Genomic DNA, 13,103 nt, shown 5'->3' with positions numbered 1-13,103 from the left:
CATGGCCAAAGGGTTGGAAAGGAGGTATTTTGTGCCACAGAATGGGTACAGACACCTTTTTACCCACCCTCAGCCTGGAACATTAGGGGTGGATGCGGTGAACCAGAAAGAGTGGCAAGGTCAACTAGGTCCTGCCCCACAGTCACGGGACGCTAAGAAGCTGGACCTTTTCTGCCGTAAAGTCTACTCGACCTGGGGGGGGCTTCAGCTTCGCATTGCTAATCAGCAAGCAGGCTCCATCACGGACGTTTTTCACCTCATGTGGACGAGTCACATGCTGTATGCGTTCCCGTCCTTCCCTCTCATACACAAAGTCCTTCTGAAGGTCTGCCAGGACAGGGCTTTGTTGATCCTCATAGCGCCGTCATGGCTCTGCCAGCACTGGTTCACTACGCTGTTAAGCCTATCGGTCAACAGACCTGTAACCCTTCCCTTATGCCCTGACCTCATCACTCAGGACCCCAGCAAGGTCCAGCACCCCAGCCTGGAGTCCCTCCACCTCACGGCATGGAAACTCCATGGTTGAACCCGTTGGAGCTCCAATGTTGGAACTCAGTGAGAGAAGTCCTCCTAGGAAATCTTCCACCCAAGCCACAGATCTGGCAAAGTGGAAGCCATTTTCTATTTGGTCCCTATGGAAGGGTATCCCACCTCAGCAAGCACCAATTCCTCTCGTTTTGGACTACTTACTGGATCTGAAGCAACAAGGGCTGGCAGTATCATCTATAAAAGTGCACTTGGCTGCCACATAGGCCTTCCACCCAGGGGCAGCGGGTAGATCAGTCTTCGGAAACCCCATGGTTGGCTGATTTCTCAAGGGCTTGGATAGGCTTTACCACCATGTGCAGCAGCCCATTCCCCACTGGGACCTCAACCTAGTCTTGTCCAGGCTCCTGGGCCCTCCATTTGAGCCCATGGCCATCTGCCCTCTCTCCTACCTCTCTTGGAAGGTTGCCTTTCTGATGGCTATAACATTGGCTACGAAGGTCTCTGAGCTCAGAGAGCTTACCTCCAAGCCCCCCATACTGTCTTTTACAAAGACATGGTTCAGCTGCATTCTCACCCTGTGTTTCTACCCAAGGTGGTCTCCTAGTTTCATGTGAATCAGGACACATTTTTACTGGTCGTCTTCCCTAAGCCTCATGCCACTGTCAGAGAGCGGATGCTCCATACCCTGGACGTCAGGCGTGCCCTAGCCTTCTACATTGAACGCACAAAGCCATTTAGTAAGTCACCACAGCTCTTCATTGCAATCACCGAATGGATGAGAGGGCTTCCCGTCTCATCCCAGCGCATTTCGTTGTGGATCATGTCCTGCATTAGAAGGTGCTACGACCTGGCCAAAGTTCTGCCCCCGCCATTGACAGCGCACTTCACAAGAGCTCAGGCTTCGTCCACAGCTTTCCTCAGGCACATCCCTGTTCAAGACATATGCAAGGCGGCAACATGGTCTTCCATCCACACCTTCATGTCGCACTATGGCATCACCCAACAAACAAGGGATGACACAGCATTCAGCACGGCAGTCCTACAATCAGCAATCAGGTGAACTCCGACCCCTCCTCCAGAGAAACTGCTTGGGAATCACGTATTGGAATGGACATAAGCAAACACTTGAAGAAGAAAAACAGTCACCTACCTTTCGTAACTGTTGTTCTTCTTCAAGTGCTGTCCCTGTGGGTGCTCCACTCTACATGACGGTGCGTCCCGGCTTCGAGATGTGTTGCTCATGTCCATTCCAAATCCCACTTGCCTCCCCTCTGTCGGAGTCTTCCAGCAAGAAGGGACTGAGCAGGCGGTGGGTCGGCAGTATCCTATATAGACCACTATGAGGACGCCACTCCAGGGGGTTTCACAGCCGACCCGACGGGTACTGCTAAGGGAAAACCTTCCGATGATCGTGCACGCGGTGCACGCGCACACACACTTATTGGAATGGGCATGAGCAACACATCTCGAAGAACAACAGTTACGAGAGGTAGGTAACCGGTTTTTCAACTTTCATGATAAAGAGATTGCACTACAGTACTTGTATTAGGTGAATTGGTTTTTACAGTGCAGGTATTTGTAATCAAAGATAAATATAAAGTGAACACTTTACACTTGGTATTCTGTGTTGTAATTGAAATCAATATATTTGAAAATGTAGAAAACATCCAAAAACATTTAAATAAATGGTATTCTATTATTGTTTAACAGAGTGATTAATCACGATTCATTTATTAATCGCTTGACAGCCCTAGTTTTAACTAAACTTGTTACTTCATGCAGTCCAGGTGGATTTTCAGGGATGAGGCTGTTATGCTAGTTTGCTCTGTCTAAAGTAACTGAAACCAAAGAGGAGTGTATTTTGTGCCTTCTATAGCACATTGTTTAAAGTTAGTCCACTGTTTTCTATATGCATCCGAAGAAGTGGGCAGTAGCCCACGAAAGCTTATGCTCTAATAAATTTGTTAGTCTCTAAGGTGCCACAAGTACGCCTGATCTTTTTTCTTTAGAACCAGTCAGTTTCCCCTGTTGTTTGGCTCTTTCACATGTAACATGGGAAGAAAATTCTTTAAAAACATTGTTAAACAATAGAAATTGGCTGGGGTAATATTTAAACTACTTAATATGTTTTTTGAAATTCACTAGATTTCAAATTGATGGTATCCCTTTAAATCATATTCTAGAAAAACTAAACAAGTAGGTTTTACTTTACTTCGTGAACATAGTTATCCTCTGCATAGATCTAATCTTAAATTTGAATCTAAGCATATATTTAATTAAAAAAGACAAACCTCTTGAATAGGATTCTGAGAGTAGATAACGTATATACTCATTGTTAGTAATGTACTTCATTTATTTTAACCATTTGAGACAGTTACCACATCAAGATCCTTGATTTTTGGGAAACCCAGGCTGCAGTTTTCTTGGTAACCGCGAAGTGAATACCATAAAGAAGGTTCAAAAAGAAAAATCATTCTATTCTGAATCCTATTTGAATTCTCTTTGTTTATGATAAATATGATCGTACTTGCTGTGACAAAAGAAGCAAGATCTCTGCATCTCATATTTGTTAGGATATTAGGTAATTTTCATTAAATATAGAATTATTTTTCTGCTATATAAACTGCAATTATTGTTTACACTTTTGGAATCTTACAAGTTTTCAGTTTTTAGGAAAATCTTCTCAGTCACCTTTCAACAGATTGTTAGTTAGATAACATGTAATTCACAAGGTCATTCAAAAATACTCTTCCGCATATGTCTTTGATAAGAAAAATTACTCTTGTTGCCAGGTCATTTAAGATACAAATTCCTCTGTAACTCTCCGGCATCTCTCTCTCTGATCTAAAAGTTGTCTGAGGGAGACACAAGCCTCTTGTCTGTCACAAGAACTTACCAACCATCCATGAATATTATGTATTCAGGGCATAGTTTCCTTTGAACTTCAGAAGCATCTATTAACCCCTTTGTGACAATTTTATTGTGATCAAGTTAGATTAACATTGAATGCTCATTAATATTAACTAGTTAACACAAATCCTGCTCTAGAAGGTAAACAGTGAAACCATTTTCCCAGTGTTGGGTGTGAATATGGTGTTCAGAAGCTCACAAATATTAAGGCAATTGGACTGTCCAAAATCAAATACCTGTAAAGTTAGTTACAAAAGGTCTTGTCTACGCTAGGAAATTGCTGCTGTTGTAGCTGCCCCCATATCAGCAATGTTGGAAGCACTAATGTAGATGTCTTCTGGCAGCTGTACTTAGAACCTTACTTAACTGGTCAAGTAACCCTGCAAAAATTCCTTGGTGTAGACAAGGCCTTGTAGACAGGTAGAGGTATAGCAGACTTACAGACCTTCATGTAAGGCTTCCATGCTGCCAATATCACAAACACTGTTAATTTTCAGTAAATGGTCCATATCAGCAGGAGCATCAGTAATCCAAATTTTAATTGGAAGTTTCGTTTTCAAAAACATTATACAATTTATTCAAAGTTTTAGAAGCAGTTCTTATTATATGGCCTTCCGCATAATTTTCCAAAGCAAAACAGCTTTAGCTAACTTTTGTCAAGCCACGGACAACAGGTTGTGGGAGAACTTGTGGGAGTAAACAGTCTGGCTATGCAACGAGTGTATGGGCTTCCTTAATTAAATTTCAATGACTTGGGTTTTTTTTCAGCTGCAGAAATTATACAGGAAGTATCTGCGAGCAGAGAGTTTTAGAAAGGCTCTCGTTTATCAAAAGAAATACCTTCTTCTGCTTCTGGGTGGATTCCAGGATTGTGAGCAAGCAACACTGTCGCTGATAGCTCGTATGGGAGTCTATCCTTCGCCTGCAGACCTGCAGGTCTCTGAATCACGTTCCCGTCCTTTTACCAAGTTCAGATCTGCAGTGAGAGTGGTCATTGCAGTATCAAGGTAAAAACAAACTCACAAAATAATTTTTCTATGTTTTTCTTGTATATGTTACAGCATCCACAATACATTCCCCAGATTTTTCATTTGTAGAACTGCTCAGTTATAGTTCACTTACTCTGGAGTGAAAGATTTGTTCAACAGTTATTTCAGAGTGATAGTTAGACAATAATTGTGTGTTTGACCAATATGGCATGTTCAAGGCCAATGTGTTTCATATGTGCCTTAATAGAATACTTTAAAAGATTGCTTCCTCAAAGCTGTTTCTGTCTATTTTTATACTGCACCCAGCCCCATGGTATCTGAGAACCTGCATGCAGCACCTGTGAAGGAATGACCCATTCAAGCAATATCCCCTTTGTCTGGGCTTACTGAGTAGTAGACTATTGTATCACCAGTCATTGGCCTGAAGTATTAATCCTTCCATCTGACCTCATTCATGCTTCATCAGCGATGAGTATGTTCCTGTGAGTTCTGCCAACAAGTCCACTTTTCATCAGTCACAAAGCTTGTCACATTGATTTATCCACAAAGGATCAATCTGTAATAAGCAGATAATTTCAAGATGCAAAACCCAGCTCCCTATTGGTTGGAGGTCATTGAAATATAACTTTTTAAATTTTAAAATCATTTTGTTCTAAATGTAACAGGTGGTTCCTTCTGAGTCTTTTCCCTCACTTTGTAAAAGTGTGATTGGCTGAGGTTAATAATTGCCTGATGTGAGTCTAATTAGGGAGTTAGTTCCAACACAGGAATAAGCCCTGTACTTTGTTATACCTGAGAGGGAAGCTTTCATGGCAACAGCAGCAGGATGACGTGCAGGAGCAGGGAACCAGTGACCAATCCTGTGGAGCATGAGCAGCTGCCCCAGGCCTCCCTACAGCCCCCAAAGGCTGCGGTATAGTGGAGGGCATCCTCCAACATCATTCATGCATTCATACGTACAGAGGAAAGGAGCCGCAAACCTTCTGCCCACGCTGAGCAGGGAGTGAGAAAGGGAAGGATCTGCTCCGCTCAGAGACAAAACAAAGGAAGGCAAGAACTGTTGAGGGGGATTGGTGTTTTTAGGGTGTTATAATTGTATTACCCTGTTTGTTACTTTTCTTACTGCCACATAAACAGTCTTTTGGGACTGGGTTTCTGTTACAGGGACTTGCCTTTGCATATTGTACGTCACCAAACATGACTTTTTAAAACATTTTAGACAGACACACACACAAAGGAGGAAGGGAGAAAATGTCAAATACATTAAAATGAAAAAGTAAATTAAGATTTCACACTAAGAAGCTTGTTTATGCCTTTGTTCCTTCTGTCTCATCCTGCCCCGGTATAGAATCTTGAAAACCTTTGCGTGAAAGTCTCCTAATGGCATCTTATGTCTTTGTAGGAAATATGTTAGGATAGGTTCCTCATCCTGTTCCTTAGTATTGCACCTTTCTTGTTTGTGTTCACTGCATTCTGTTACAGCTGGCAGAGGGGGTGAAACTTCATAGGTTTTTTTTAATTGAGATAACTGTGGTTTCTCTCAACTTGGTGCAATGTAGAGAGAAGCCCTGCTTTAAAACCAGTTTCTACATTCTGAATTTTCTTGTCTGACTCCATCAGCTGTTTAATAAATATCCGAAGGGCAGTTAACACAGTCAGCTATTTGATAAGCCTATGCCCAGGAGACTTAAGTTGAATATCTTTGTGCTCCCAGTTCCTTTCTGGGGTTGTTATTTGTACTGTTTAAGATGTTCACATCAGCAATAATGTTTAATATTTCAACTCAGTGAATTTTTGTTTTTCTGCTGTTTTTAATTCGTATACAAACTTTATATTGTTTGCAAGGTTAAAGTTTTTGGTGAAAAAATGGCATAAAGTAAACAGAAAAGGAGCACAGGGAGAAAACATTTCTCACAGTATTGGACATAACCCAGGTGAGTGTTTCTTTTGAAAAATAATTGTGGTTTATTAACGTTTCTTTGCAATAGTGTGTGTCTTTATTAAATAGTAACAAATAGACGTTAGTAGTGAAATGGTTTGATATTTTATCATAAAAAGCTGTTACAACATCACTTCCCCCCACTTAATGGTTGAGATCCTGGAATTCCAACAGCAGCTCATTGTTTCCTCTGGTGTAAGGGTACAGGCAGCGAGACTGAAGGGCATTTAAAGCTGAACAAAGGAAATTATTTTTCATACCGTGCACAGTCACCCTGTGGGTGGGACTCATTGCCACAAGATATCAGTAATGCAGAGACGACATTTACACCGATAACAATATCCAGGGTTGTTACCGTAAATATTAAAAATAAACAAAAGTTTTTGAATGACATGAGCTAGTTAATAGAGGTTGGGAAAGGACTTTCCCTGTTGGTAAGTTATTCCATAACTGCTTTCTGTGGGATTTCTTGCACCTTCCTCTAAAACAGCTGTCACTGACCACTATTAGAGATCAGACCATTGGTCTGATCCAGGGGTCGGCAACCTATGGCACGCGAACTGATTTTCAGTGGCACTCACACTACCCGGGTCCTACCCACCGGTCTTGGGGGCCTCTGCATTGTAATTTAATTTTAAATGAAGCTTCTTAAACATTTTAAAAACCTTATTTACTTTACATACAACAATAGTTTAGTTATATATTAAAGACTTATAGAAAGAGACCTTCTAAAAATGTTTAAATGTATTACTTGCACGCGAAACCTTAAATTAGAGTGAAAAAATAAAGATGTGTTATGAGAACCACAGATTTTAATAAATGGACTTGTGTATATAATATCTCAGATGTAATTTTTCATTAATTCGTTGTTTTTAACAAAAAACTAGTTTGCATATTGAACTAAATACAGATTTAACCCATAAAATAGTCCATTTTCCAGTCCCCGATGTCCATAGGACATTACCTTTCATTCTTTATATTATTTTTAACTTACTTGTATCACTTTTATACCTCAGCAAATATATTTCAAGCTTTGTATTTCTCATTAAGGCCTAGGTACCTCCCAAATCTGAATCTTAAACATATTACTGGTTTTGTTACCTCAGTGCAAAACAACATCTCGGCAGTTTCCTCAAAAGCCAATTTTTGTGATCTGTTTTTCATGGTCAAATGGATCCAACTGACTGAATGGAATTTCTTGGACTCCTGTCTCTTCTCCCTCATAAAAGAAAAAGTGTGGATATATGTATTGCTCCATATCTATAGCCTTATAACCATATTGTAGATATGGATGAGAACAAGCATGAGATGTTAGAATTGATTGAGAAAAATATTTGGAATTAAAGGCTTTAAAATAGGAACAGGGAATGAAGGTGCCTCTGGTGTTATATTAAAGTACAATAATGAAAAATGACTGTAGAAGGGAGACACAAGGTAGCTTTCAACATCATGCATGTGCATGATTTGTCAGAGAGATGTATGTGTGCAGTGGTTATATTACTACAAACATTAAAATGTTGGCCTTTTCTAATACTGTCAAAAACAGTTGTTCAAAACAGGGACTCAGCCTTTGACTTAAAAACCAAAACAAAATTTGTTTTGCTATCATTTACTAGTTTTGTTACATATTGTGGCTCTCTGTGCATAATTTCATTGTTGACTATTACTTGTTCAATACAGTTTCTGGTGTCAGAACAGAAGTTTTAAGACAACAGCAGCTCCCAAGTGTTAATGTAAACTCCCCCCCTACCCGAGATATTGGATCGTGCCACAGAACCAGTTCTGCTAGATTTGTGAGCCACTCACCGAAATCCTCTTACTGGTTACATAACAGGTACTAGTGTATAACATAATGTATTGTATTTGTTCTGCCAGATAGTCTTTCATAATAATATAACCTATTGTTGGGAGATTATGTGAACAAGAATGGAAATTTATTAAATGTAGTACATTTGTCTCATGATGCTCAACATAGTTGTATTTCCAATTTGTTTTGAATGGTTTTAAACACAGTATGTGCTTGATTTCTTAGTATGAGATATCTTGCTTAGTGAAATCTAATGACATTATTTTGACAAAACGAAGAACTTCTAACGTTTGTGGTCATGATCCCTCCCTACAGAGGCAATTTTTGATTATTTGTGTCTCACAAATTGAAGTTTATTACCATGTCTTCACAGAAGCATGTTCAATAATCTTGTGTGAAAGCCATGTTAGTTGAGATGGCTATGCCACAATGTTATGATGCTTCATTAGTAATAAACATCTGCAGGCTTTGGGTGTGTGTATCTGGGCAAGGGGGGTCGAGGGCGCGCTCACCTCGTTTTGTTCAATGTTAGGGAGCTGTGCCCAAATCCCAGTGTCCCAAAGGGGGTCTTAGATACCAAGGGTGAGATTCTGCACTGTACCCCTAAGAGGTGCAGCACAGAACTTGCAGAACTCCAACTCTGCTCTCCCCACCACTTCTCAGAGCAAAAGATTTAGCACCTGGGCCGCCTTCTACAGCTGTTTCCTGCCAACTGCTTCCACTAGGCGGCTACCTCTTAGGGCTTTTTACTACTAGGGAGATCCATGCTGCTGCAATCGATGCAGCGGGTGTCAATTTAGTAAATTCTGCCGTCAATTTAGTGAAGACCTGCTAAATTGACAGCAGAGCGCTCTCCAGTTGACTCTGATACTCCAGCTCCCCGAGAAGAGTAAGGTAAGTCAACGGGAGAGCATCTCCCGTTGACACAGTGCAGTGAAGACACCGCAGTAAGTCGATCTAAGTTACTCACGTAGTTGGAGTAGCTTAACTTAGGTCATCTTACCCCGGTAGTGTAGATAAGGCCTTAGATATCAGCAGGGCTGAGACTCAGGTTTCCAGCCCTTAACAAGAATATTACTTTCTTTCACACTCCATCCCAAATATTACACCACTCATCCTCATTCATCACTTTTTTACACAAAATGGGGTTGAGAGGTACAGAAACACTTTTTGAAATTCCAGTTTCCCTTACATTGAATTATTAACTACATGAGGACATTTAGGCTGGCCTTAGCTGTGTGTATATTGCAGTGTGGTGTAGCCATGTTGGTCCCAGGCTATTAGAGACAAAAGGTGGGTGAGGTAATACGTTATTGGATCAACTTCTGTTGATGAAACAGACAAGCTTTCAAGCTACACAAAATTCTTTAGGACCTGAAGAAGAGCTCTGTGTAGTTCGAAAACATGTCACTTTCTCCAAGAGAAGTTGATCAGTAAAAGATAATGACTCACTCACCTTCTCTGTGTGTATATTGTGAGCTTTACAAAGGAAGAAGATTAATTTTTTTTTTCTTTTTAAGATTACATCCATCCACAAGTTCAGCTTCGGAGAAGTCACTGGTGTCTACTCAAGACCCCGAACGGTCATTAACTGAATACATCCATCGCTTAGAGGTTATCCAGCAGAGATTAGGAGGTGCACAAACAGGTAAAATGAACCTCATCACCCCTCAGACTTTTCTAAAGTCTCATCTTCTTTTTTCAAAACCCGGCTACATATTATCCTTAATAGTCACAAAATGTGAAGAACATTTTAAAAAGAAACAACTTTGCATTTGTCATGGTGGGAGGGGAGATTAAAATGTACATCTTTTGAAGTGAAGCTTTACTGCTTTCACGGATTGTATCTTAAAAGATTCAAAGCATGACACTTCGACAAATGATTTCTTAACTGGAGCTGTTCAAAGATAAAAAGTTCTTCTTTTCTGTGTTCTTATACTGTCAGACGTTAAGCGTGTAAGAGGAGGGTTTAAATTGAAGTTGCTTCATTCACACCAGATCTCTAAACAGCTTTACAGATAGTTGGGTAGGGAATGGAATATTCGAATATGCTTAAGAATTCTAATTTTTTTCCGTCTAGATTCAGGACAAAAAGTCAATCTTGAAAATATTCATGAACTGAAACTTTTTTTTTGTTCAGTTTTCTATTTCAACCATTTTTCTTTTTAACCTCAGTTTAAATAGCTTAAATTTCTAAACAAAAAAGTTATTTTGACTAGGAAAACCCAGTGCAGGCTCGCTATCATGTAATTTACCAGTTATTAGAAACTAAACAATGTCACTCTGCGTTTGCTATTAATGGCTCCTACCTTTAGTGACATGGTTATTTTAATACCAGCTTCTAATTCCCAGTTTTGCAAAGCACTTTCATGAGGCCAATTAAGATGAAAAAATTGATTATACGTGAAGGTGATGTACACCTCTACCCCGATATAACGCTGTCCTCGGGAGCCAAAAAATCTTACCGCGTTATAGGTGAAACCGCGTTATATTGAACTTGCTTTGATCCACCAGAGTACGCAGCCCCACCCCCCCCGGAGCACGGCTTTACCGCATTATATCCGAATTCGTGTTATATCGGGTCGCATTATATCGGGGTAGAGGTGTATTTTATATATTGAGGGTGAAAACCTGGCCTCATTGAAGTCAATGGGAGTTTGACATTGACTTCAGTTGGGCTAGGATTTCAACCAGAGCTTGTTGCCATGAATTTGAAAAACGGTGGTTTCCATAATTATTGAAGCTCCTTGTAGCAGAATAGGTAACCCAGATATGTTGTGATAGAAACTTGATAGCACCTCACAGAATCAAATATTTTGTTTAACAGTTTATTACCTAACCTTGGCATAATCAGTGACACTTTTCTGAAAAGTGGCTATCATTGGAAGAAGGCTCAGAAATGCTGCTTTAATTATTAATCATACTTTTAGTTTATGTGGGAGATAGTTTGAAAAGATCACAGCAAAATCTCTCAATGTTGTGAATAAAATGGTTTCTAGTTTCCAGTAAACTTTAACATGTCCACTTCAGCCTGAAATAAACTGTGAGATCACACTTTGTTGCTGGTAAAAGGTATCAGATTAGGACCAGACAGTCAAGCTCATTGCTGCTTGTGAAAGGAACCTAGTCTTGAATCCAGGTCTCCCGGTTAGTAGGCCATTTAGTCCCTTGTATGTATTGTTCCTAAGTGGATTGTGGAAGAGATTACCTCTTTACTGTAACAATTGGTAATGTAAATACTAGTAAGTTGCCAGTATTCATTGGTTGTTTTATTTAAATTTAGGAAGCACTTCAGGATCACCTCACCAGAGAAACATAAAGTAATCAGAGCGCTTCTCAGATCTGGGACCGAACCCCCCAGGTTGCTACCTCCTTCTGAAGTGGATGTTTTTGTATTCTCGTGTTTCCAAGCACTAAGAAATCCAACACTTATGTGCAGTTGAATAAAGGGGTTTTAGTGTCTATGCAATGTTTTTTGCATCAGATTTTTATGTAATCGGTTTATTAAATTTTAGTACATTTACACTTTTAGAGGAAGTCACTATTCACTCACAACAATGTTTTACATACTTATGTGGAATAACTGTTAACCATAACTTAAGTGTGCCTGCAGGATTGTATTGAAAGCCACAAAGTGTCTTTTTTTATGTTTATTTTTCTAAAGTGTATAGCTGGATTCCTTGTAAAAAGTTATTAAAATGACATTTTATTAGCAAATTCTTATTCTGTATTGGTTTTGGTTCCTACGCTGTGTGTATCTAATTGCTGCTCTTACCATAAAGCTGCTCAAGATTTTCATCTGCAAGTAAGGTTATTGATATCAACTAAACAGTTACATGTGCATCAGTAAGACGCACTCGTGTATAAATCTTCTGATTATATTCTGATAGTTTTGGATTGACATGTTGGGTTTTCAAACACTGAAAGTAACTGCTGTCCTGATCCTCTCACCGAGCACCACCACTGTGTGAAGCCATCATCCTTTGAGTTCCACGTGGAATTGAGATTTGCTGTTTAGGTGAGTTAGATTAGAAGTTTCTTTCCTGGCCATCTTTGCTGTGGGAAAGGATGGAGATATGATACCAAATCATGCCAAACCAGCTTGATATTCCCTCCTTTGGCAGGGTAACTGGTTGGTGGATAGGGGAAATGCAGTGGACATAATATACCTGGACTTTAGCAAGGCTTTTGAGACAGCCTTACATGACATTCTGATAATTAAACTGGAGAAATGCAGGCTTGCCGGAACTACCAGTAAGTGGATACATAACTGGTTAAACAACTGCAAACAATGAGTATTAATGGAATGTCAGATTGGAGGGAGGTCTCAAGTGGGGTTCCACAGGGATCTGTTCTGGGTCTGGTGTTTAACATCTTCATTAATGTTATATAGAGAGCGTACTGATGAAATTTGCAGATGAGACAAAGCTGGGGGAGGGAGGGAGAAGGTTTGCAAACCCTTTGGAGCGTAGAGCTAAGAATCAGAGGGATCTTGATAAATTGGAGAAGTGGGCTGTAGATGATAAAATGAAATTCAACAGAAAATGTAAGGTGCTACACCTAAGGAAGAAAAGCCAAATGCACAAATACGGAATGGGGGATAACGAGCTTGGTAGCAGCACTGCTGAGAAGGATCTGGGAGTTGTCAGCAATGCCATTGCAAAAAAAAAAAGCAAATGCAATTTTAGGTTGCATGCTATGCCTCTGCTAATGCAAGGCACAGGAGGTGATAGTAACCCCTCTACTCGGTGGTGGTTAGGCTTCCACTGGAGAACTGTTTCCAATTTTGGTCACCAATGCATAGGAAGGATGTAGAGAAACTGGAAAGGATCCAGAGGAAAGCAACAAAGGAATGGAATGCAAGCCATATGAGCAAAGGCTGAAGGAACTAGGTATGTGTTTAGTTTGGAAAAGAGGAGATGGGAGGGGAAGGGGGGACATGATAGCCATCTTCAAATACTTGAAAGGC

The 13,103-nt window shown here is 40.2% G+C and overlaps 1 protein-coding gene across 5 annotated transcripts in view; it reads left to right on the top strand.

The window, feature by feature from the left end:
* Positions 1-11,851, top strand: part of PCNT (pericentrin) — a 230,759-nt gene extending 218,908 nt beyond the window's left edge. For all 5 annotated transcript variants that reach the window (XM_054043682.1, XM_054043685.1, XM_054043684.1 and 2 more), the window contains 5 exons: positions 4,168-4,406; positions 6,234-6,322; positions 8,008-8,161; positions 9,655-9,782; positions 11,418-11,851. In XM_054043682.1, coding sequence (XP_053899657.1) covers positions 4,168-4,406; positions 6,234-6,322; positions 8,008-8,161; positions 9,655-9,782; positions 11,418-11,458 — 651 coding nt within the window. In that variant the 3' untranslated portion in view covers positions 11,459-11,851. The remainder of the gene's footprint in view (positions 1-4,167; positions 4,407-6,233; positions 6,323-8,007; positions 8,162-9,654; positions 9,783-11,417) is intronic.
* The last annotated feature ends 1,252 nt before the right edge of the window (positions 11,852-13,103 follow it).

Source organism: Malaclemys terrapin, chromosome 11, assembly GCF_027887155.1.
Source record: "Malaclemys terrapin pileata isolate rMalTer1 chromosome 11, rMalTer1.hap1, whole genome shotgun sequence".
Lineage (NCBI taxonomy): Eukaryota > Metazoa > Chordata > Testudines > Emydidae > Malaclemys > Malaclemys terrapin.
This window is presented reverse-complemented; position numbering and strand designations above follow the sequence as displayed.